This window comes from Podarcis muralis, chromosome 11 (genome assembly GCF_964188315.1).
Source record: "Podarcis muralis chromosome 11, rPodMur119.hap1.1, whole genome shotgun sequence".
Classification (NCBI taxonomy): domain Eukaryota; kingdom Metazoa; phylum Chordata; class Lepidosauria; order Squamata; family Lacertidae; genus Podarcis; species Podarcis muralis.
Window position 1 is genome coordinate 43,882,507 of NC_135665.1, and position 24,777 is coordinate 43,907,283.

The 24,777-nt window shown below is 44.8% G+C and overlaps 1 protein-coding gene across 1 annotated transcript in view; it reads left to right on the forward strand.

Moving 5' to 3' along the window:
* The first annotated feature begins 1,884 nt into the window (after positions 1 to 1,884).
* ANKRD55 (ankyrin repeat domain 55) overlaps positions 1,885 to 24,777 on the forward strand; it is a 31,067-nt gene continuing 8,174 nt past the window's right edge. Inside the window, 7 exon segments of the mRNA XM_077935893.1 lie at positions 1,885 to 1,939; positions 9,366 to 9,488; positions 13,496 to 13,626; positions 14,396 to 14,505; positions 16,798 to 16,858; positions 19,472 to 19,600; positions 23,458 to 23,644. Coding sequence (XP_077792019.1) covers positions 1,900 to 1,939; positions 9,366 to 9,488; positions 13,496 to 13,626; positions 14,396 to 14,505; positions 16,798 to 16,858; positions 19,472 to 19,600; positions 23,458 to 23,644 — 781 coding nt within the window. The 5' untranslated portion in view covers positions 1,885 to 1,899.

Genomic DNA, 24,777 nt, shown 5'->3' on the forward strand with positions numbered 1-24,777 from the left:
TTTCCAGAAACTCTTCTCACTGTGAGATTTTGTGGGTGAGCTAAGAGTTTGTTTGGAGCCTGGGTGAGAACCTAGAGGCTGAGAGGGAGGGTGCGTCAGAAGGAAAAGGAATTGATATTGATTTATATATTTAAATGCATTAATGTAACATTTCTATATGTAACTGTGTGTTATTGTAATATTTAAAGTTGTCTGTTGTTGCTTCAGTTGTTGTTGGGGGTTTTTTGTATACTGCTTAGAGATCTTTTTAATATATTAAGCGGTATAGAAATTAAACACTCAATCAATCAATCACCAGGCAAGCCTCGCTAGGAAGAGCATTCCACAAGTTGGGAGCCATTGCAAAAAAGGCCTGTTCCCCTCCAACATTTCTCCAATGAAAATACAGATGTCCTATTCAATGTTGTTGTTGTTGTTGTTGTTGATGATGATGATGATGATGATGATATCCTGCCCATCTGACTAGGTTGCCCCAGCCACTCTGGGTGGCTTCCAACACACATAAAATGCTAAATATTTTTTTTTAAAAAAACATTTCCCTATACAGGTCTGCCTTCAGATGTCTTCTAAAGATTGTATAGTTGCTTATCTTTTTGGCTCGGGGGGGGGGGGGCATAACTCCAATGAAAATAGGGACATCCTAAATCAGAAACTTCTGTAAATCTGTGACTGTCCCTGGAAAATAGAGACAGTTGGACACCTCACTGATGCTCATACCAAGGTGATGGGGAGGGTCGTGAGGTGACAGGAAGGAGGTTTGGGGTTTGGTGAGGCATGTGCTAGGAACAAGAAAGGACAACAAAGGCCAGTCACCACCAGTGATAGGGAGATGTGTGGGATGAAGACATGTAAACACCCCACAGACAAATCAGGATGGATGCTGATTGTCCAGTAACTGTTCTGTAAACAAAGCGGAATGAATGCTCATTAAAGAACAGATGCAAGACTCCTCCAGCCATCCTTTTTATTGTGACTGCATTATGATTTGTTCTCATGATGGTATCAGAGCAGTTGAATGTGGTTCCGCTTCAGGTTACATACGCTTCAGGTTACAGACTCCGCTAACCCAGAAATAGTGCTTCAGGTTAAGAACTTTGCTTCAGGATGAGAACAGAAATTGTGCTCCAGCGGTGCAGCAGCAGCAGGAGGCCCCATTAGCTAAAGTCGTGCTTCAGGTTAAGAACAGTTTCAGGTTAAGAACGGACCTCTGGAACGAATTAAGTACTTAACCTAAGGTACCACTGTATATTAAACAATGCATGTTTAATATAATATAAAGACTGCCATTCTAAATATACCTAATAGGCTTTTTCCAAGTGAATATGCATAAGATTGTGGGCTGATTAACCCAGGTTGCTAGGTGTTTAGAGTTGGGGGGGGGGGTATTGTTAATGGGCAGCAGGGTATATACCTTTGCAATATTCAGAGAGAGTGTGTTGACTCTTTTTGCCCCAGTACATGCTGTTTCACCTGAGTAATGAGAACATCAGCTTGCAAACGGCACCGCAAGCTTTGCACATGCTCTGTCTGGCGCGATGGATTCTCATTCATCTGCGGAGACTTCAGTTTAAGCACGGCATTCTTGCAGCTGACGGTGCATTCTCAGCAGTGCCCTTCTCAGACACAGGATGAAAGATGGTTTATTTTCCCTGTGAAATGATGGTACCTTAGGTCATTTCCAATCAACATTTTGAATAGGGTCTTTTACAGATGGAAGATATTGTTCTTCGTACATGACTGGAGTGTGGTTGCCTTTCTGATAAGCTGCAGCCATAAAGCAAATTTAATCCAGAAAGGAAGACTGGCGGCAGCAATCATTGAATGCGTTGTTTACTGGTGTAATATATGGGCTATTGCTACGGCGATTGCAGAGGTGAGGGGGGAATGCAATAGGCAACCATGGATTTTAGTACTTCATCAGTGTTTGATCAACAGAAAGGTAAGCTGTTTGTTGTTAATGTTCATATTCATTCATGCTCATATGCCTGTTGCTGTTGCAGTCTCATTCACATCAGACAGAACGTTTCATGTTACATGTGGGAATTCTTAGACCATGTGAATTTCATGTCAAACTGTTCAATTCGACTATCTGCACATGTTGATTTTAAAAGGGGGGTCTATTTCAGTTTGTTTTAAAGGCAGCCATTTCAGTATGCTACAGTATGGAAATGGTTAACCAAAAGAGGTAAGTTCTATGGAGAAAACTGACTGTGTTTGACATTTTCCTCATATTTGACAGGAGATTTCTACTTTTACAGCTAGTTTATCTGCTTTCTGGGTTTTGTAAAAACCTAACTAATTAGGCTTCTTGGTTTAAATAAAATATTATGAATTAAGTGCAAGCCATTGAAAATTCAGTGGCTGGAGATGCTCTCATCTTTCAATAAATCCTTAAATTGATGGCATGGGTCAATTGTATATTCCAATCCAATAAGCAAAGGTGCATTTTATCCAGGAAAAGTTACTACAGAAATAAAATCACTTGCTCTGTAGTGTGATGGAAGAATTTTATTTCTTGGATTTCAATTTAATTTACTCTATGATTTTTTATTCTAAGTGCCCGATTCCAAAATTTCAATAACTTTTCATATGACTTTTGTACCCACCAAATGATCTGAAATCATGTCAGGCATTGATATTGCACCAAAGAACAAGAACCAAAGAACAAGGTGTTGATGATCGTCCTCTGGTCTTATGTCTGCACCTGCAAGTTGTACATGTTTGCTAGGAAAGCAGAATCAGACCCACATTGAAAAGCATCTTGGCTCTATGACTTCATGAACGGGCACAAGCATAATGTTAGAGAATGAATGCTGTCTGCTCAGTTTCTTTGCCATGTCAAAACAGTTGTACTATTTTATGTATAGACCAGTTTTCCGTGCTGAAGTCTCTGCACTATCTATTAATTTTTAAGAAAAGGATAGTAATTCTAATCCACTCTAGTCACTGAGATGGGCATGCAGAGCTCCTCTACCCACAAATGCTTCTCCAGTTAATTTGACCAAGGGAGCAAAGCCATGAAAGGTTTCCTTTGAGTATGTGGATCTGCCCACGTCATGAATGTGAATGGAGACAGAGTATGCATAAAAGCATAAGAACTGCTGTATCAGACCGAAGGTCTATGCAGTCTGGCACTCTCTCGTCTCCAGCAGCACCCAAGCACACACAATCAGGAGAAGCTGAGAAGCTGAGAAGCAGAGAATGATGGAGAATCCTTTGGTTCCCAGCATCTTGGAAAAAGGAGTGTCTAATAGTCTAATTCTCTTGGAATAAAGAAACTCATTTCCCAGCTAATGAGGCTAATAGCCACTGACGTACCTGACCTTCATGAATTGATCTCATCTGTGCCTAAAGCCATCAGATCACTAAACCTTTGCATCTTCATCACATGGGAAGGAGAGGGGGGAAGATAACTATGGATTCTGGAAAGTGCCTCTGAGGATGTGCAGAGGGCATGCTGTGCCTCACTGAGGCTTCTACACATTTGAAACTTAGGGCAATGATAGAATTAGGTAAAGGTAAAGGGACTCCTGACCATCAGGTCCAGTCGTGGCCAACTCTGGGGTTGTGGCGCTCGTCTCGCTTTATTGGCCGAGGGAGCTGGCGTACAGCTTCCGGGTCATGTGGCCAGCATGACTAAGCCGCTTCTGGCAAACCAGAGCAGCGCACGGAAACACCGTTTACCTTCCCGCCGGAACGGTACCTATTTATCTACTTGCACTTTGATGTGCTTTCGAACTGCTAGGTTGGCAGTAGCAGGGACTGAGCAACGGGAGCTCACCCCGTCGCGGGGATTCGAACCTCCGACCTTCTGATTGGCAAGTCCTAGGCTCTCTGGTTTAACCCACAGCGCCACCCGCGTCCCTTTGAATTAGAATTAAGGTAAAGGTAAAGGTACCCCTGCCCGTACGGGCCAGTCTTGACAGACTCTAGGGTTGTGCGCTCATCTCACTCTAGAGGCCGGGAGCCAGCGCTGTCCGGAGACACTTCCGGGTCACGTGGCCAGCGTGACAAGCTGCATCTGGCGAGCCAGAGCTGCACACAGAAACGCCGTTTACCTTCCCGCTAGTAAGCGGTCCCTATTTATCTACTTGCACCCGAGGGTGCTTTCGAACTGCTAGGTTGGCAGGCGCTGGGACCGAGCAACGGGAGCGCAGCCCGCCGCGGGGATTCAAACCGCCGACCATGCGATCGGCAAGTCCTAGGCGCTGAGGTTTTACCCACAGCGCCACCCGCGTCCCTTTGAATTAGAATTAGCACCTCTCATTTTACGAATTAATCAATTTATTGCTTTTATCAATGCCCACACCTCTGCAAAGCTGCACGTGAGGACTAGCTTTTGCCTGTGTGTCTCCTCACTTTGTACTTGGCTTTTTCTGTATTCAAAGACGAGGCAGACAATAGGGAGCAACCCGTTGCACTTCCCACTGTCCTCCATTGACCTCATCCCACCACTGGCAGTCCCCACTGCCCCCGGTATTTGACAGTTTCTGCCAGGCTTCCCAGCATTTGGATATCACATCATGCACCAGAAGATAATAGCATGCAGTTTGCCTGCTTTCCATCCCCTTCCACAGAAGTATCCCAGACTTTCGGATGCTATGGGAATACTGAGAGGAAAAAGAGAGGGGGGGGAATGCAAGCATTTTACCTTTGGATGTACATGGACAGGCATAAATTAAAACCTGTGCCTGCAGCTGTGTGTGAGAGAGTCTTCCTTCGTGAAATCCAGAGCCCCAAACGTGCAGTTGTATGCATGGGGGGGCCTGTTATTAGACATTATTATGAATGAATGGGAGTGACAGGGCCAGCTCCAGATTGAAGGGATCCTCAGTGTGGTATCCTGTGGTAGACCGGCTCCCTTCTCAGAGCTCCCCACCCCCTTGCTCATGAGGCTGGTGGCAGGAGGGGAGCAGAGCAAAGCAGCTACGAAGCTGCTCTGGTGGTAGCTTGGAGCCGCCATGTAAATGACCCTCCAGTGCCCCTGATGCAGTATCACTGCAGTGCATTGTGGGAAATCTAAATGGTGCTCCTCTCCCCTAGAGCACCTGAAAAGGGATGTCCATCACCAGGGAGCCCTGCCAGGTCAGGTGCGAACATTTGTTTACTTATTTATATTTGTTTAGTTCTTTATTTATTGTGTTAATATCCTGCCTTTTTCTCCAAGTAGCTCCAGGTGGCAAACATGGTTCTCATACCCTCCAACTGGGACATGCAAAAAAACTGGGTCATGCATCTTCCGGGAGCGGGCTCCCATGCGAGTCACGTGACCCACGTGTGATCGTGACCTTACAAGATGTGTGTTTTTAAGGGCTGGGGCCGTGACACCATAGGTTGATTGGATGGACCCAAAGGGTGGTGAATGTGTCTTTACATGACGGTGGATTGCCTACTGCCCTTAAACAGGAGATAATGCATCCATTCCAGAATATGCCCACCTACCTGTCTGCATTTGGGTAAGGTGGTGGACAGAGGGATGGGTAAGACACTGCAGGAGTTCCTGGAGAATATGAATTCTTTAGATCCATTTCAATCTGGGTTCAGTTATGGGAGTGAACTAGCCTTGGTCACCCTGATACATGACTTCTATCATGAATGGGACAGGGGAATACAGCTCTGTTTCTGTTTCTCAGTCACTCAGCGGCTTTTGATACAACTGAGCATGGCATCCTCATGGACCAGCTCTGTGGGATGCGTACTGGGGGCACTGTTCAACAGTGGTTCCACTAAGGGTCATGTCCAGAGAGTAGCATTAGGAGATTGTGTTTCAGCTCCACGGTGTCTGTGCTGTAGTGTACCACAGGGTGCAAATTTGTCCCTAATCTAACATCTCTGTGGTGTTGACCCTGCCCATCCATATGAGGCCACTGGGTGCGGTCATTCAGACTTCTGAGGCAAAATGTCATCAGCATGCTAATGACACATAGCTCCACTTCCCCTTAAAATCTGAATCAGGAGAAAGAGGCTATACATGATCTGGACTACTGTCTGGCTGTAGCAGAGGAAGGCCCATAAACTAAACTTGAACCCTGGGCAGATGGAGGCACTGTGGGTTGGTAGTTTTTGTGTCTGGGACACTGGCACATGATCCGGGTGGGATGGCACTCTGGACATAACAGATATGGAGTTCAGATCTATCTTTGTCACTCGGATACCCTTGTTACGAAAAAGGAGCAATGCAGCAGCGAGCTGCAGGTGGCTGGAAAGCCAAACAGGATGTTGATGTTTGGGACTGTACCGTGGGAACTAAGGGACAGTCTATTCACTGTACTGAGCACCGGATGTTAGCTCAGAGTGTCATCTGACCTGTACTGGAAGTACAGGGGTGGAGTCTCTCTCTCTGCTGTTGGTGTTAAGAGAGTGCAGACATGTTTCTCTGTACTGCTGCAAAAGACAGAAATAAAGGCATGTAAATACATTTCTGTCTGTCTCTTTCCCCTCCCTGGGGATGGCAGGGAAGAGGGAAAGAGTGGTGTGTTCTTCTCACGTTTGAGGAGGATTGCCGATAGAGATCTCGCCTGTATCTTGCCGGGAGTCGCAGACAGGGAGGTCAACAAGGAACTCAAGCCGGGTGCCTGGAGAGTGGCCAATTCCTCTGACAAGGCTTGATTCCAACAACCCTCAGTGTCTAAGTAGGAGTGCCTTTTGCCAGCTATAGCTGGTGCGCCAGCTATGGCCATTCCTGGATAGGAAGAATCTGGCCTTGTAACAAGAGTGGCAAACCGCTTTTGGAAATGGTTTTAAGTTGAATTAATTCAGTAATGATTTGTAATAATCTGGAAAATCAATAAAAAATAATTGGGGGACTGTGGCTTGCACTGCCCATGACAGCACATGGGCCTCTGGCTCCATTCAATAAACATGTGCATGTTCAGCTTATCTGAAAAGGGATGCTTTGAAATTTGTAGCTCTGTGCATGCCACATAATCAGGATCCCCAGTCAATCAGGAGTCTCTTATCACACAGAACTCCTACAGGCACGAAGCTGCTCTAGAGTAGGGACCCCTTTGCAGATGTTGTGCTAAGTAGGCATATGGCAAGGGATGGCGCCAGCAGCATAGTCCCACTGCCCCCTTCTTCCCTTGCGTCTCCAACAGATGAAGATGGTCTGAAGAGGGCTTACACATATGTGAATGTCTTATCCCACTCTAAATATCAGCGGCACAGAACATGTCATTTCTTGAGCACTGACCAAAGGCCACAGCACGTATAAATAGTTTCATCTGAGTCAAAGGACCATTAGTTGCTAGGCTACCTTTCTGCTTACCAGAAAGAAAAGCGCCTCGTCTACTTGACAGTTACTGCTGTTGGCTGCAATCATGCAAATCGATGTGAGAGGAGGGAGGGGATTGGCATAAACCCATTGCAGGCTTCGATGCCTTTGAGACATCAGCAAGTGCTGAGCAGCAGCCTTATTGTGGATTCCTCTTACGTAGAAATCACAGACTGACTAAACCACAGGCTGTTACACTTCCCTCCCACTGTGCTTCCTCTTCTGCACAGGCCAGTGAAGCCCTGCGAGATGAAAGCGGAGGCATATAGCATGGGGTAATATATTGTTACAGAAATTGGGTGCCACCCCCAGTCTTTGCCGAGTGGTGGCAAGATCCAGGGGCTTCCAGGTGCTCACCCAGGGCCTGTGATGCTTTGGAGAATTGAAGATGAAGTGGAGACTGTGTTATACAGTGCCATAACTGCATCAATGTACTGCCAAATCCCAAGAGTTTAACCCCCTCTAAATATGTATGTATGTACATATTTTAATTGTGTGTGTGTGTGTGTGTGTGCGCGCGTGTGTTGGCAGGGGCCCCCTTTGATGGCTAACAACCAAAAAAGAATCTTTTAAAAATGTGTAACTTCTTTAAAAATTAAAGCACATTGAAAGCATATATAGCAATACTAGGTAAAGGTAAAGGGACCCCTGACCGTCAGGTCCAGTCGCAGACGACTCTGGGGTTGTGGCGCTCATCTCGCTTTATTGGCCAAGGGAGCCGGTGTGCAGCTTCCAGGTCATGTGGCCAGCATGACTAAGCCGCTTCTGGCGAACCAGAGCAGCGCACGGAAACGCCGTTTACCTTCCTGCCGGAGCGGTACCTATTTATCTACTTGCACTTTGACGGGCTTTTGAACTGCTAGGTTGGCAGGAACAGGGACCAAGCAACGGGAGCTCACCCCGTTGTGGGGATTTGAACTGCCAACCTTCTGATCGGCAAGCCCTAGGCTCTGTGGTTTAGACCACAGCGCCCCCGCGTCCCTTTAGCAATACTAAACTAATACTAATACCAGCAGAACCAGCATTAAAAATATATTAAACTCTCAGATTCTAAAAGTTCTGGGGAGAAAAACACCTCCACCTTTCCCCCCCAAGCCAGGTAGAGCACACGGGGCCTCTGCTCCAGGCATGGGGATCCTGCGCCCTTCCAGATGTTGCTGAATCATGACTCCCACCCAACAGTCCCAGCCTGCATGGCCAATGGCCAGGGGTGATAGAAATTGTAGTTCAGCTGTTAAGTTGTGGGTGAACATATCAGACGACACAGCGATTCTTCAAACAGCTCTTGTTTATTCACAGGCCAGAACAGAACTGAACTGAAGGGTCCAGCCAGCCTGCTTATATAGAGCTCCAGTACAACGTAACTGTAACAACTTTATAAAACTATCCAATCACTGAACGTCACTTTTGATCCCTTATTTGCATAACTATCTACAGTATCCCCCTGCTGGCCCAGGGTGAGTACATAACATCAGCAACATCTGGAGGGCCAAAGGTTCTCCACACCTGTTTACACCAAAGATGTCACAACTGAAAAGGCCTTGCCTAACTGCATTTATTATTATTGTTATTTGCTACATTTATACCCCACCCTTCTCACCAAGGTGCCCATGGTGGCAAACACTTCTATGATAGAAAAATAGTTAAAAATAAAATATAGCTATATTTTAAAACAGTTTAAAATATCTAAAAGCAATTAATCACAATGAAATAATTATTTTTTAAAAACTAATTTAAAAAAGCATGTGCCTGAATAGGCCTGCTGAAATAGAAAAGTTTTGAGTTTCTTTTTGTTTAAAAAGTGACTTATAAGTGCAAATCATAATCTTAACAATCTAGATCATGATCTGCAGCTTCCGTCATCACCAAAGTGCATTGAAGACGTTTGGATTGGAACAGCAAAATGCCTGCCTGCCCTTTTATGTTAGGATTTCCTCCTGCGTTGTGAAATGATGTTTTTCTTCCTTCTTCTATGTGACTGTATTTAATGTGAGGGCTGTATTTAACCTTGTCATCGATCTTCTTCCAACCCCACCACCAACAAAGACAAAAACAAAATATTTTGTTTTCCCTGCTGCTTTTATTCCCACAGGCGATTCGGCAGAAGAATTCGACTTGACTCTGGTATATCAAGCAGCAGCTAATGGGGATATCAACACTTTGACGGCTGTCATTCGTGAAGATCCCTCAATATTAGAATGCTGCGACAGTGATGGTAAAGCGATTCTTTCTTTGGTTTTCAGTTGCTAAAAGTTGTAACTAATTGCTATGGTTCTGCTGTTTTTAGCATCACTTTCGACATCACAGTATCATGGCTAGAGACTTCCTTCTTTACAAGTGAAAGAAAAGGGGTAGTGATTACGGTAGTTCTTTTAAGACACATTCTTCCTCCTCTCTGTTCTCAACAATATATGGCACAATCATATATTATAGCTGCACAACTCCCAGAAAGTGAATTCTTCTCCAGTGTACCTAATAACAAGCTGAAGGGGCTGAAACTCAGCTGGACAGCACTGCTTTGTATGCAGAAAGTCTAGAGGTCAAATATTTATTTTTGACATTTATTTATTTTTGACATTTATATACAGTCATACCTCATGTTGCATTCTGCTCTTGTTTCGGACTTTCAGCTTACGAATGTGGAAAACCCGGAAGTGTTTACTTTGGGTTTGACGCCCACGCACTCACAGAAGCGCTCAATCGCGCAATGCACATACGCAGAAGAGGCACTCTAGTCGTGGACTTTTCGGGGTGTGAATGGCACCCTGAAACAGACTAAGCCCGCAACTAGAGGTACCACTATACCAACTTTGGGATGCGGGTGGCGCTGTGGTCTAAACCACTGAGCCTAGGGCTTGCTGATCGGAAGGTCAGCGGTTTGAATCCTCGCAACGGGGTGAGCTGCCGTTGCTCGGTCCCTGCTCCTGCCAACCTAGCAGTTCGAAAGCACGAAGTGCAAGTAGATAAATAGGTACTGCTCCGGCGGGAACAGCGTTTCCGTGCGCTGCTCTGCTTCGCCAGAAGCAGCTTAGTCATGCTGGCCACATGACCCAGAAGCTGTACGCCGGCTCCCTCGGCCAATAAAACGAGATGAGCTCCGCAACCCCAGAGTCGACAACGACTGGACTTAACTGTCAGGGGCCCTTTACCTGTTTATACCAACTTTGTCTTCCAGCAATCTCAAGGTGGTACATGGTTCTCTTCCCCTCCATTTCATCCTGACAACAACCCTGTGAGGTAGGTTAGGCCCAAGGTCACCCAACGAGCTTCATGGCTGAGTGGGGATTTGAACCCTGCTCTCCCTGGTCCTTTTAGTCCTACACTCTAACCATCACACCGCACTGGCTCTCAATCTCCACAATCCCCAGCATCTCCAGGAAGGCCTTGAAAAACCTCTTGCCTGAAACCCTAAAAAGCCACTGCTAGCCTGAGCAGACAACACTGAGCTATATGGACCAATGGTCAGTTCAGGATGAAGCAGCTTCATATGTCCATAACTGTAATCCTAAATGTTCACAAACAGCAACTGTGAAAGATTGAGAACTATATACTATGGGAGCAGCTCTGAGTTGGTTGGTTGGTTGGTTGGTTGGTTGGTTGGTTGGTTGGTTGGTTTTCAGTGTAGAAACAATAATGTCATCTGTAAGAGTTTCAGGACAACTGTTCTGGTTAATGAATGAGGTAACAACAGGACTCCTTTACTATTGCTTGTGACAGTTATACATACGAGAAGTCAGAGGACCAGCAGGGATGGGGGAATAAAGAAAAGGCTGGTGAATACTTTCCTTTGCTTTGATGGCAAACTTCACCCTAGCAGTTTAAGCAGCATTGCTTCTTTGCAAGATTGTTTGCCTTGCTGGATAAAAACTAAAGGTTGCCTTTCAGCTGGCTGCACATCTCTTGTTTTAAAGCCTGCTGTGTTCTGTCAGTTGAGCTTATGAAATCTGAAACACCAAGGAGTTGACACCTACGCCCAGGTGAATTTTAGCAGTATCAGTCATTCCTTCTTGTATCGAAAAACCCCATGCATGTGGGGATGTTTCCAGCTTAGCTAGAATTAGCTACCTGAATTACTAGTTTTCCATATGCAAGGAGCTTTTGTCATGCTTTGAACAACAGTCATTTGAGTTCCTGAAGTAGCACAGTCTAAGGAAATCTGCAGCCAGGAAGGCTGAACTGCATGGTTTTTCTGAACATTTGAATTAGCTGCTGGTGTGTAAAGACATACCCCCCCCAGCTGCCTGAATAGCCAGCACTGTGGCACAACCAGTGGCGTAGCGTGGGTTGTCAGCACCCGGGGCAAGGCAAGTAATTTGTGCCCCCTAACCCGTGGATTTGCGCCCCCTAACCCGTGGATTTGCGCACCCTAACCCTAACCCCCAGATGTTGCACCCGGTGCGGCCGGCCCCCCCTGCACCCCCCACGCTACGCCACTGGGCACAACTCTGCTGACCAGCGCCAGAGTGCCAAATTGGAAGGTACATCCCTCCTGACGTCCCAATTTGGAGGGCAACAATATTGGAGGGTATGTAAAAGAGCTATCTGTACATTTCTGTGCCACTCTACGTAGCTTGGTGTTCACGACAGAAGTGTGGAAGATGGAAGCGAAAAAAGAAAGTAAGAGGCTGGTGACTAGTTCCCCAATTAACTACTTGGATCTAGTTAATTTTTAAAAAGCTGCACCTAAAAATGAAAGTCATTAGGCTGGTCTTTCAGTCACAAAACATTGCTCCATCCACGATGGTTGCTGCTCCTCATTCCACAGTTTTGCTTTTGATTTGCCTCATTCGGTTTCTGTGCAGCTTTTGCATTGCAGAGGACAAACATTTGCCAACATGCAAAATGATCAGTGCATTAATAAACAAGGGATAAGAGACAAATTGGTGGGCACATGACAGGCTTAGGAGGCAAACAGTGATGTGGAATAGTAGATATATGTGTTGCAGGAATGACTATTATGTCGGGCTTCTACAACATGAGAGCTGTGAGAGGAATTGCAGGAAGCCACGGTTTGTGATTCTAACATCCTGTTCCCCACCCGCATCTCTCTGCCTCACTCTCAAGCCAATAGTACTGATTCCTTTGCCTAGGGGTGGGAGAGAAATTTGAATCAGTTTAAAGGTAAAGCTGCCACATTTTCACTTTCCAAACAATACAGTACGTGAAATGAAATAGAGGCATCTTCCAAAATGTGCATGTTCCTGAATTTTGCAGTGATGTTTTCCAGCCAAGTCGGGTGTACAAAAAATTATATACCAAAGGGCACATTTTAAAATGCATCTATTTGTGAAAATAACACACACAAATGCATTCTGTGGGCTTCTTTGGGAGGAAGGGTGGGATAAAAAAAGTAAAGTATCGTTATAATTATAGGGGAAATTACTTTGCAAAAAGGCTTATGCATTTTAGTTAGGACTTAAAATAAGGAAACAAATCGTCTGCAACCCTAAGTGAAGCAGTTTGGAGCCCAATCTCCCCCAATTTATTCTGCCCAATGGGGGCAACTGGTGGGTAAGGTAAGGCATGAAGTCACCCTGAAAGCTCTTGCTAATGTTTAAAATAAAAAATCTTGAAAGGGTAGTGGGTGTAATTTACTTTGGTATCTGCCTCAGATTACTTCCCTTCCCGTTTCTCCCCCCTAAGCTAGCCAGGTACAGAATGAATACACACAAACACACATCAACTAACACAGTCATATAATATAGCTAACTTATGTGGAGTTTGAAACTGGACTCTCCTGAGAGGTAACAATACTTCCAGGAGTGCAAGCACTTTTTAAAGCAAAATGAAGCACTTGATATACTATACATGTGTTTTTTACTAAAGGTAAAGGTAAAGGAACCCCTGACCATTAGGTCCAGTCGTGACCGACTCTGGGGTTGCGGCGCTCATCTCGCTTTATTGGCCGAGGGAGCCGGTGTACAGGCATGTAGGCAGCATGACTAAGCCGCTTCTGGTGAACCAGAGCAGCGCACAGAAACGCCATTTACCTTCCCGCTGGAGCGGTATCTATTTATCTACTTGCGCTTTGACGTGCTTTCGAACTGCTAGGTTGGCAGGAGCAGGGACCGAGCAACGGGAGCTCACCCCGTCACGGGGATTCGAACCGCCGACCTTCTGATCAGCGAGCCCTAGGCTCTGTGGTTTAACCCACAGCGCCACCCACGTCTCTGTATTTGTACTAACTGTGCCTTAAATGAAATACATTTTTTCCTTTCCAAGGCTGTACTCCCTTGATGCACGCCATCTCAGGACGCCAGCTTGATACAGTGAAATTACTGCTGAAGATGGGAGCCAATATCAACACCCAAGATGCATGTGGGCGCACTAGTTTATCTCTGGCAACCTACCTGGTATGGAGCTTTCCTTCCCCTGTACATAGTTTTTAGGAAAAATCAACAACAAAAAAGCAGCATTCTGGAACTATTATAGCATATGATTAATACTGGCAAAATACGACATTATCAAAGGGACTGCTGACAGTTTATATCATTAAAAATGCATTTGTTAAACTTGCAACAGCTCCACTAGGGTGTTTTTTTAAGCACACACATCATCTTCTGAAGTAAACATTTCCTTTGTCCAGCATTATGTCGGATATCTCTTCATCAGAAAAATTGTCATTCGGTAATCATATGCTGCAGAACTAGAAACTGCAAAACAGAAGGACATGTCCTATAGATTCTTCCTCCTGGTTGCTATAAATTATTTTATTGCACTGGAAATCATTTTTTGCATTGTGTTCATGGACCCCCACCAATGGCTCCCCCTAGTTCTATGGACCACAGGTTAAGTACCCCTGATTCAGCAGATGTAATGCCATGAAACATCAAGGAAGGTAGACCTACAAACTAGCACAATCTCTGGGGTCTTAAGAGTGCCAGGTGCCAATTAACTCAGTATTTAGGTCCCAAACCTAGAGATATAGATTGCAGTCCTACGTCTACATCTTACCTAGGAGTAAGACATGCTGGAATCAATGGGACTTGTTTCTGAGTAGTCGTGTACAGATTGCACTGTTACCTTTTTTTAAAAAAAAAATTATTGTTGAAACAAATTCATATCCAGTACACATATTTTTTCAAAATTTGCACAGCCTCTTTCCTTTTGATTCGCTTTCAGGGGTGGCTGGAAGGTTGCGTCAGCCTGCTGAGAAATGGTGCCAAACAGAACATCCCAGATAAAAATGGAAGATTACCCCTACATGCTGCTACTGCTGATCCCAATGTCAGGTATGCTCTTTGAGCTACAGATAATGAATCTTTTAATAGATCTGTAATCTGTAGCTTTTTCATTATTGCTCATAGTGGTTATAACATGTTCCCTCTTAGGTAATAAAAGAGGTTGACAAGACTCATTAGAATTTCAGCCTTTTTGTATTATTAATCATACTTCTCTACCTGCCTGGGCGTCCTGCACTAATAATTAACTGCACATAAAGGGTTGCTGATGAAGGTTTTCACAGCTGTGGTGTTGCTTGCTGTATTTCAACCCTGGCTTGGTATTTCATGCAAGTTTTACTCAGAGTAGACCTATTGAAATCAATGGACCTTAGTCATATATCCCAGTGGGGCTTCACATATACTGTAGTTTCTGTAAGAAGTGCAATTGCACCAACTGCAGGAACCAATGAGTGTACAGCCTACATATGGAAAAAACTAGTTCATGCAAATACTCTTCCTATTTAGAAATGCCTCTTTGCTGGGTGAACAATGACCAGGCATTAACATAATTCACACAAGAAACAATAAAACGGGATTTAAGCCTTGTGTAAGTTTCTTCAAGGTAGTGCCAAGGTAAGTAAACAGCCACAATTCCAGACAACCACATCCAAGACTGTGCAAAAGGTTGATAGTTCAACTCTGTAGCTAAGATTTGCCTTGAGACTACTTTTCCTCAGTTGTGGAGAACCACTGCGTGGAACTTTTAGACTCATGTTATCAAGAAAATCCATTGAATTATTGTGGTTCTTATGGGTTGTGATCCTGTGCACAATTTTGTGCAGGCAAGTCCCATTGGTTTCTGTGACGCAGATGCATGCAAAACCAAAGACAGTGTCATTCTTATTTAATTTAATATTGATTCCCTTGAAGCAGGCAAGAAGCAACAGGAGCACTTGCTTCATTCTGTGCAAATCACAGCTTGATGTGGACGCATGTATGCAACAACACCTAATCCATTTTAAGGAAACAAACACAATATTACCAGCGTGTGTGCTACCTCTGATGAAAATATTGAACATTGTGCTTCCATGAGTGTATCACACACCCATTATGCTTCACAAACTGCTTCCATCCACTTCTCTCAAGCAATCTCAATTTTCAGTTGCTTTCCTAATTTTCTGGCATCCTTGTTCTTCTTTATACACATCATTTGAACAGTACTCTTGGAAGGTTTCAAGGCAACCAAGAGGGCATTATCATCAAATAAAACATCCACAGAATAGGGGCCAGCACTGATATTTGGAAAGGGAGCGGTAATTTAGTTTAGCAGCAACACAGAGAGATCCCTGCAAAATAAATTTCTACAGTCCCCATGGTAACGGGCAGACCTTTGGTCAGAGCAGAAGTGTGCCAGCTGTTCAGCTCCTTTTCATCTGTCTTATTAGCCCAAATCAGCAAAATTAGATCTTCTGAATATGATCACTCCATTACCAGAAAGCACTGCTGAAATGCCACAGATCTTCGCCATGTCCATTTGTTTTTCTCTTCATCTTTGCGCAACATGGCAAGGAACACAAACAGCAATGCCCATGTAAGAAATCAATGTGTATCCAGAAGAAAATATAATATAATAATATTATTAATACTTTTTTTAAAAAAAAACTAATTTCAGCACTAAGACATCTCAAATTGTGCAGCAAAAGGATATGTTCTGATACTTGTATAAATTCAACAAATTAAGTCATGTTACATCATGTTGCCCACATTTGGTGGGGGTGCAGAGAGCAGCCCAGGAAAAGGGAAGAAAAATAAACTTTGTTGCATGAACATAAACTCTGTTCCATGGATGGAAAGAAAGTTAGGATCCCAGCCACCCTTTCTATCTTTCTCCTAACACAACTGGTGTGTGGGTGTGATAATTCCAAAACTTTTTGAGTGATTGACACGACCATTTGAAAATCCCAATTCATTTTCCATTCATGGAAAGATAGTTACACACATGGTAGGATCTGTTTCATAAGAATAGTTCTCATTTCGTGAGCAAACTCCCTTCTGCTCATGGAACAACGGTGTTGGAGCCCTCTCTGTGGTTTACACACGCCCTACAAACCAGGATTGCAAACCATCTTCAAAATGTGGTTTGCAATCTTGGTTTAGTGGGCAAGTGCAAATTTGTCAGTACAAAAAAGTTAAGTACATTTAGGTTCCATTGACTTCATGAAGTGAAAGCTAAGCACATGTTTAATTGTTATGTCACTATGACATAAAGGTGCTTCGTTCTTACTGAAATGGGACCATGACTTTCTCTGAATTTTGTTTTGCCTTTTATTTTGACGTGGAATGTCACTTTGTCCTCCTCAGGCTTTTATCTGTGCTGCTACAGCAATCTGATCTCAGCGAAATCAACCACCAGGACAATGAGGTAAGCAAACTAGCATCCCCTAAATTGTCATGTGGTGTATAAAGGTTGTTATTGGCGGGTGAAGGAGTGCTTCATGCTTTAAAATCTGAGGGCCGGTTCACACAGACATTTAGCATCCACTTGGCCACTGCTATTTTTCTAGAAAAAGAGGTACAGGAACTCACCATGAATGCTTCCCTTGTTCTCTTATAATGGCAACGGCGCCCAACTGAGAGGGGCCGGAACTGAGTTCCAGTGAGTTCCGGATGAAAAAAAGCCCTGCACTTGGCCATTGTTATTTTCTGTCCAGACTACACCATGCTTGGTGAAAACAAGCCAACAGAACTGTTTTCAATGACTGCAAACTAGGATTGAACACACGGACATACTGTTATAGTTTGTGGGGGTCAGTCTGGATGTTATCAGTAGGTCCCTTCTGATCCTGTATTTGTGAGGTTATAAGCTATATGAGGAAACCTGCTGAACTGGTCAGACCAGTTTCTTTGTAAGATAATGGCCTTAGCTGGCAAGTTAAGTACTTCCATTTACATGTCCAAAAAGATTGATTGCCCTGTGGTCATAGAGACAAATGAGTGGGCCTTTTCCCAACTCACCTGGCTGGCTGCCATGTCATCCTAAGAGGGATAACAATAGGTGAAGGGGAGCTGTGTTTATGTGAGTTTTGGCCGATACTGGAAGCTAGAGACACAGAGACTTGTCTTGCTCTGTGCTCAGGGAACCTAATGGGGAAGCAAGACCTGAGCAGTGTTAATGCTGCAATCCCTTCCATCCTATGTTCAGGTTGTAAAAAGGTAAAGGTACCCCTGCCCGTACGGGCCAGTCTTGACAGACTCTAGGGTTGTGCGCCCATCTCACTCTATAGGCCGGGAGCCAGCGCTGTCCGCAGACACTTCCGGGTCACGTGGCCAGCGTGACAAAGCTGCATCTGGCGAGCCAGCGCAGCACACGGAAACGCCGTTTACCTTCCCGCCAGTAAGCGGTCCCTATTTATCTACTTGCACCCGGGGGTGCTTTCGAACTGCTAGGTTGGCAGGCGCTGGGACCGAGCAACGGGAGCGCACCCCGCTGCGGGGATTCGAACCACCGACCTTTCGATCTGCAAGCCCTAGGCACTGAGGCTTTTACCCACAGCGCCACCCGCGTCCCTATGTTCAGGTTGTATATATGTACAAATAAAGCCATGCTAGGCTGGATCTAGACACAACAAAGAAGCATTTCAGGAAAACACACTGTAAACTTTATATGAGAAATCGCGTTGGCAAAAATGGAACTCCACAGTGCCATCTGGTGTCGCAGTTTTATAATGCATATATAACACTCTTTATTTACCAGCTCCTGCCAACCTAGCAGTTCGAAAGCATGTCAAAGTACAAGTAGATAAATAGGTATCGCTCCGGCAGGAAGGTAAATGGCGTTTCCGTGCGCTGCTCTGGTTCACCAGAAGCGGCTTAGTCATGCTGGCCACATGACTGTACGCCGGCTGTAAAGTGAGATGAGCCCTGCAATCCCAGAGTCGTCTGCGACTGGACTTAACGGTCAAGGGTCCCTTTACCTTTATTTACTAATCTAGCTGAGTTCTCAGTCTCCATTCCAAGGAAACTGCACCCTGGGTAAGCACCGACACCCTGGCGATTGGGAGGCACACATCATTACAGTTGCCTTTATATTCAGAGATATGTGCCATTGCTTATGTAGCCATAATGGTGCCATGCACAATAGGGAGGTATTAGCAGAATCAGGAAAACACCCAGATTTGTGGACGTTAAAAAAGAGGGGGATTTTTTAAAAAGCCCAATGAGGACTAAGCATGGCCAAGGAGTGCTGGGTTGAGGCACAAGGCCCCGTGAGATAACCTGTTTATCATTCATCCTGATTTGCTCACACAAATCTTACACAGTGGTTAGACTATGCTTGGCTTTATTGAGCTTTAATTCATGTTTGTTCATGGGGTGATTAATGCACAATGAGCATTCATCCTGTTTTGGTGGCTGGGTGTTTGCACATCTTCCCATTCATCATCCATTCATAGAATCATAGAACTGTAGAGTTGGAAGGGATCCCAAGAGTCATCTAATCAAATCCCCTGCAATTCAGGAATCCCACACTTTTCAATGCATAGCTCTGTTACTTTCCTCACCACCGAAAAGGCCAGGGTGATTTTTAAAAGTGGGTTTGTTGCACTAGGTCAGGGTTGGGGAACCTTTTTCTCCTGAGGGCTACTGGCAACCATCTCAAGGCCACATGCTGGACCAGGGAGAGAGGCAAAAGTGGGTGCAGCAATTAATGTAAATGTTACTTTTGTCCAATGGGCTAGTTTCACCACACATTCAAATGCCCCTCTAACCTCCATCCGGGACAGAAAGAGGCATCACCAGAGTTCAAAGACACATTCCAGGCAGGCAAAGGTCTTTGGGGTATGAATACCACCACACCACCCCCTGTAAATCAGTGCAAAGTCTCCACAGAGGTAGTGTTAGGTCCAGGCAGAATGGCTGTTGCTTTTGGCTCCCTCATGGACATAGGCAGGTCTATTGTTTCATAACCTTATTATCCCTACTTCTAGGGCTGTCATGCATTGCCCCAAGCTTTGATGTCCTGGGTTGTGATTTTCAGGGGATGACGTCTCTTCACTGGGCTGCGTTCCACAATCGACCCCAGCACACGCAAATCCTGCTGCATAAAGGAGCTGATCCGGTGTTGGTGGACAAAGATTTTAAAACAGCTCTTCACTGGGCAGTCCAGGTATAGTACGGCTGTCAACCTTTTCAAAAGCAAATGTGTCTCTTCATTTGATCCTGTTGTGTTCCATAATGTGAAACCAATGAAAGTATAAACAACAACAACAAATGAGTACAGTGGTACCTCGGGTTACATACGCTTCAGGTTACAGACTCCACTAACCCAAAAATAGTACCTCGAGTTAAGAACTTTGCTTCAGGATGAGAACAGAAATCGTGCTCCGGCGGTGCGGCGGCAGCAGGAGGCCCCATTAGCTAAAGTAGTGCTTCAGGTTAAGAACAGTTTCAGGTTAAGAATGGACTTCCAGAAATAATTAAGTACTTAACCCGAGGTACCACTGTAATCTGTAAGATGAGCATGGGAAGTATATATTTCTCAGGATCCCAAATCTGCCTGGGGATCTATAGAACCTTTCTCATAAAAGTTAATCCAGTTCTGTTTCTCAGACGCACCATTTGTAGCTAGGGAAGCAGAGAAAAGAATGCGACCGGGATTTGGCCATAAGGACAGAATTTTTTAAAAAAATGAATTATTTCGCCTCTTATAAAAAGGCATAGAATTATGTCACTGTTTGTTTTGAATATGTCAGCATGAGTTACGTTCATACACCCACAGCTACCTTCAACATTCAAAGAAATGATTCACCTTTGTACAAACTGGCTCACCGCAAAGGCTGCTTAATGACAAGAAATGTAAAAGCACTGGCTTGTGGTTGAAAGAGGGGTGGAAATGGAATGTACCACTGGCTTAAAAGACACCTGCTGAGATCCAAAAATATACATTTCTGCAAAGACTTCAGCCAGGCCCCACACCGGCACATAGTGTATTTGGACAAATGCCCAGCATGAACAGAGAAGTGCCAAGCCAGGCAGCTACAGCTGCCATCAACACCAATATCCACAATGCCTCTGGGGTCTGCCTCCAATTTAGTGTCCCTCTCTGGTGGTCCATTGAGGCCCCAAGGCGATCTGAAGATGGAAGCTACAGGTGCCTGACCCAGGGCTTCTCTTCAAAGCACGGGGCTGAGGGAGGACTGGGTGGCAGGAGGTGATGCTGTTGCTTTCAGGGGCTCTCATCCCCATTGCTACCCACCCCCACCCCCTGCTGCCACCAGCCTCCGCCCGTCCCTGTTGCATCTGCTATCTGGTAAGCTCATCTGGGAAATCCCTAAAAGGGTGGTGTTTGGGGGGGTCTAGGAGCCCCCCGGGACGCGGGTGGTGCTATGGGTTAAACCACAGAGCCTAGGACTTGCTGATCAGAAGGTCGGCGGTTCGAATCCCCGCAATGGGGTGAGCTCCCGTTGCTCAGTCGCTGCTCCTGCCCACCTAGCAGTTTGAAAGCACATCAAAGTGCAAGTAGATAAATAAGTACCACTCCGGTGGGGAGGTAAACGGCGTTTCTGTGCGCTGCTCTGGTTGGCCAGAAGCGGCTTAATCATGCTGGCCACATGACCTGAAAGCTGTACACTGGCTCCCTCGGTCAATAAAGGGAGATGAGCGTCGCCACCCCAGAGTCGGCCACGACTGGACCTAACCCTTTACCTTTATCTAGGGGCCCCCTACCCCTTCACACCTAGCTCTGACCCTGGCTCAGGAAGGTTTCAACTTGCTTTTCCCTTCTTTGAACAACAGGCCCTTAAGTCTTAAAGTGAATCCCTTTTCTGAATCTGTTTAAAAAGTTTTTTACTATGCTTGACAGGATGCAGTTTTTCCAATCCCCTTTGGGAGCACAAAACTAGTTCATTGGATCCTGGTCATCATTTGCTATCTACCCATTGGGAACATTTTTTTTAAATGATGCTGCCAGGAGACATAAGCAGAACTGGGTGAAATACATATGGTTGAGCAATCTAAAGCTGTATTTCAAATGGGCATTAAAAATATTTTATTTGTGGTGCAGTAATACTCAGAATGGACTCTAGGTTTAGATTCCTCTTGATAAAAAAGAGCAGTGGAGACCTAGGGTGTCTTTGTAATGTTTGCTCTATTTACAAATACTCAAGCAGAGCTTACGTGGAGACAAACAAATAGCAGATCTGCAGAGAAACATGGAGACTCCAATGAGCTTCACCTTCAGCTGACTCATAGCTCTCTCTGTCCCTTTCTTTGTAGTATCACATTCAAAACTCAAATCTGCTCTTTTGCAGTCTCTCTGGCCCTACCCTTCCGCTGTAAATGTGTTATGTCCTCCAAGCTCTGGTGGCATCACATTCAAAACCGTAAAGAGATTCCCAGCTATCAGGAGAATTTAGTCATTGGCTCCCATTGATAACATATAAACTGACCGTTCTCCACTATTCAGAAGCAACCCATTCGACAGAAGCACTTCTAACACCAGTTTTGCAAAGATTTGACTAAGAGAAGTAAAACAGACTATTGATGCATTTATCAAATCTATTCTAATAGGTTGAATATTCTCACCCTGATTCCTCAGGTTTGAAAAACCACTTCTCCCAACATCTCTCATTCTTCTCTCATTCTCCCTTGATTCACCCCCTAATCAATCTTCTGGTTTGTCATCCTGGGATGTTGTTGGCTCCTGGGGTGCCCCTTGCCTTCTAAGTTCATTTCTGGGCACAATTCAAAGTGCTCCCACTAATGCTTAAAGCCCTAAACAACTTAGGCCCCAAAATATCTGAGTGACCACCCCCACAGACACCCCCCGGGGTGTTAAGATCAGCAGAGAGAGCCCTCTTGGTAGTTTGACTGCCCTCAGAAGTTCAGTGGGGTGCTGCCTCAGGAGAGGGCATTCCCTGGGGCAACCCCTAAGTTGTGGAATTCCCTCCTCGCAGAGGTATGGCTGCCACATTCACTATACAGCTTCTAGCAAATGCTGAAGACATTCCTCTTTACCGTGGCTTTTGACACCTGATATGTGTGTTTTGAGGACCCACCCTATTCCTGTGACTGTAATTTGTTTTAAAGGTTTTTAATACTGAATTTTAAATTGTTGTAAACTGCCCCAGAACCTACTGGTGAAGAGCAGGTAGTAAATCTAATAATAATAAAGCAACAAAGCTGGACTCATAGCAACTACTTTGACGAAGAAAGGGTAGCTGTGGTACTTTCTGCATACTACTGTATTTTTTTCCACATCTCACAGTCAATTGTTTGTTTGTTTGTTTCTCCCCCTCCCCGCTTCCTCCCAAAGGAGCTCAGGGCAGGAAACAGACAAGTAATAAAACAATTAAAGTTTCTAAAAACCTATCCTGCTGCCAACGGGAATTTGTTCCTACCGTTAACAACAAACTATCTTTTAAAGCACAAGTTACCATTCAGGAAAAAAATACCCCTGAAAATGCTCTATTCATGAGTCTCAAACTCTGATTGACACTATAAAAAGGTAAAGGGATCCCTGACCATTAGGTCCAGTCGCGGACAACTCTGGGGTTGTGGCGCTCATCTCACTTTACTGGCCAAGGGAGCCGGCGTACAGCTTCCGGGTCATGTGGCCAGCATGACTAAGCCGCTTCTGGTGAACCAGAGCAGCGCATGGAAACGCCGTTTACCTTCCCGCCGGAGTGGTACCTATTTATCTACTTGCACTTTGACGTGCTTTCGAATTGCTAGGTTGGCAGGAGCAGGGACTGAGCAACGGGAGCTCACCCCATCATGGGGATTCGAACCGCCGACCTTCTGATCGGCAAGCCCTAGGCTCTGTGGTTTAACCCACAGCGCTACCCGCGTCCTGCTATACATCAGTTTAAAATTAACAGACTGGTTGAATGCTAAATATAAAGCACATGCCTTTGCGGTGCATGAGGGAACATCATAAACACACAAAGTTAGTAGGAGCAGGAGTTGCTGTTGTTCATTACGTCTTCTTCTCTGCGAGCACACACATATATGGTTGGTTTTCAGAGCGGGAATCGGATCCTTTGCTCTATCATCCTGAGCCACCGCCAGGGTCCGTCGATCATAAACTACGACGATGAGAACGGGAAGACTTGCCTCCACATTGCTGCCGCTGCAGGATACAGCGACATTATCAGTGAGCTGGCCAGAGTCCCAGAATGCAACCTGCAGGCCCTCGACGTGGATGACAGGTGACCATGGAAACCAACTGAAAAGAGCTGCAGAGCTCTGGCAGGGGCCCTCGTTGTTTTTTTACCTACAGTGAAGGAGGTTTGGCAGCTTTGTTATGAAACGTGTCCTCTAATGAAATGATACTCTCCATGGATCCTCCTTGCTCAGCAACAACTCAGCAAGTGGGTTCCTTAACCTTTACTGTTACGGTTCTGTAAAGGAGAAAAAGCAAGTGTTTTTGGAAGGCGTTTCTTAACATGTTGTTTGCTTAAATGTTGGCCAGAGTTGATTTTGTGGCACCACGGCTCAGTAGGGAGGAGGCTTGTGAGTTATTATCTAATAAGTAATAAGATAAAGGAGGAAGTGCTTCTTGCACGTCTGGGGTTTAAAAGGGAAAGGTTTACAGGGTAGACGATGAGAATCTCAGGTAGGCTTTTGCCCTTTCAGACAGAGGGCTCCTTCAAATTGGGAGCCGTCTTCTGACAGCCCTTCAAATAGAGGACGGTCCCCTGTAACATGGAGCGCATGGCCTCCCTAGGTCCCAGAAGCAATCATTTTATTTTAAAAAGCCTACTGTAAAAAGAAGAAAAGCCCACAATAGATAAGCATTTGTGTTTTTAGAACCAAAAGTCAGTATAGAAATGCTTTATAATTTTTTAAAAAGAGTTTCAAAATATAAGGAGTTTTTTTTTAATTGTTAAGAATGCTTTAACACTATGGTGTAAAAGCATATAATATCTGTTTTATAAAATAAAGTAATGCTCATGTAAATGATCTTGGAGCACTGAGGTTAAGCAAGTGTGGACAGGGTAGTTTTTTCTGGATTGGAGACCGTTAGGACCTCCATGCAAAAGTTGAATGCAGAAATAATAAACAAACTATTAAAAAAACAAACCTCTCTCCAACACACAATTAAACACAGAGAATTCAGTCTTCAAATATTTGTGCTGTGATGCAAAACTTTGATCTCAGCACAAAGTCCTACTGGCAAATCTCAAATTACATCCGAGTGTGAGATCTGCAAATATAATATTGGCTGTGCTGCCTAAATCCAGGTTTCTTTCGCTGCTTAATGTTCAAATTCAACTCTTTTGAAGTAGAGTCAGAGGAACAATGGAGGTGGTATTTCATAGGCAAGTATCAAGAAGATTAACT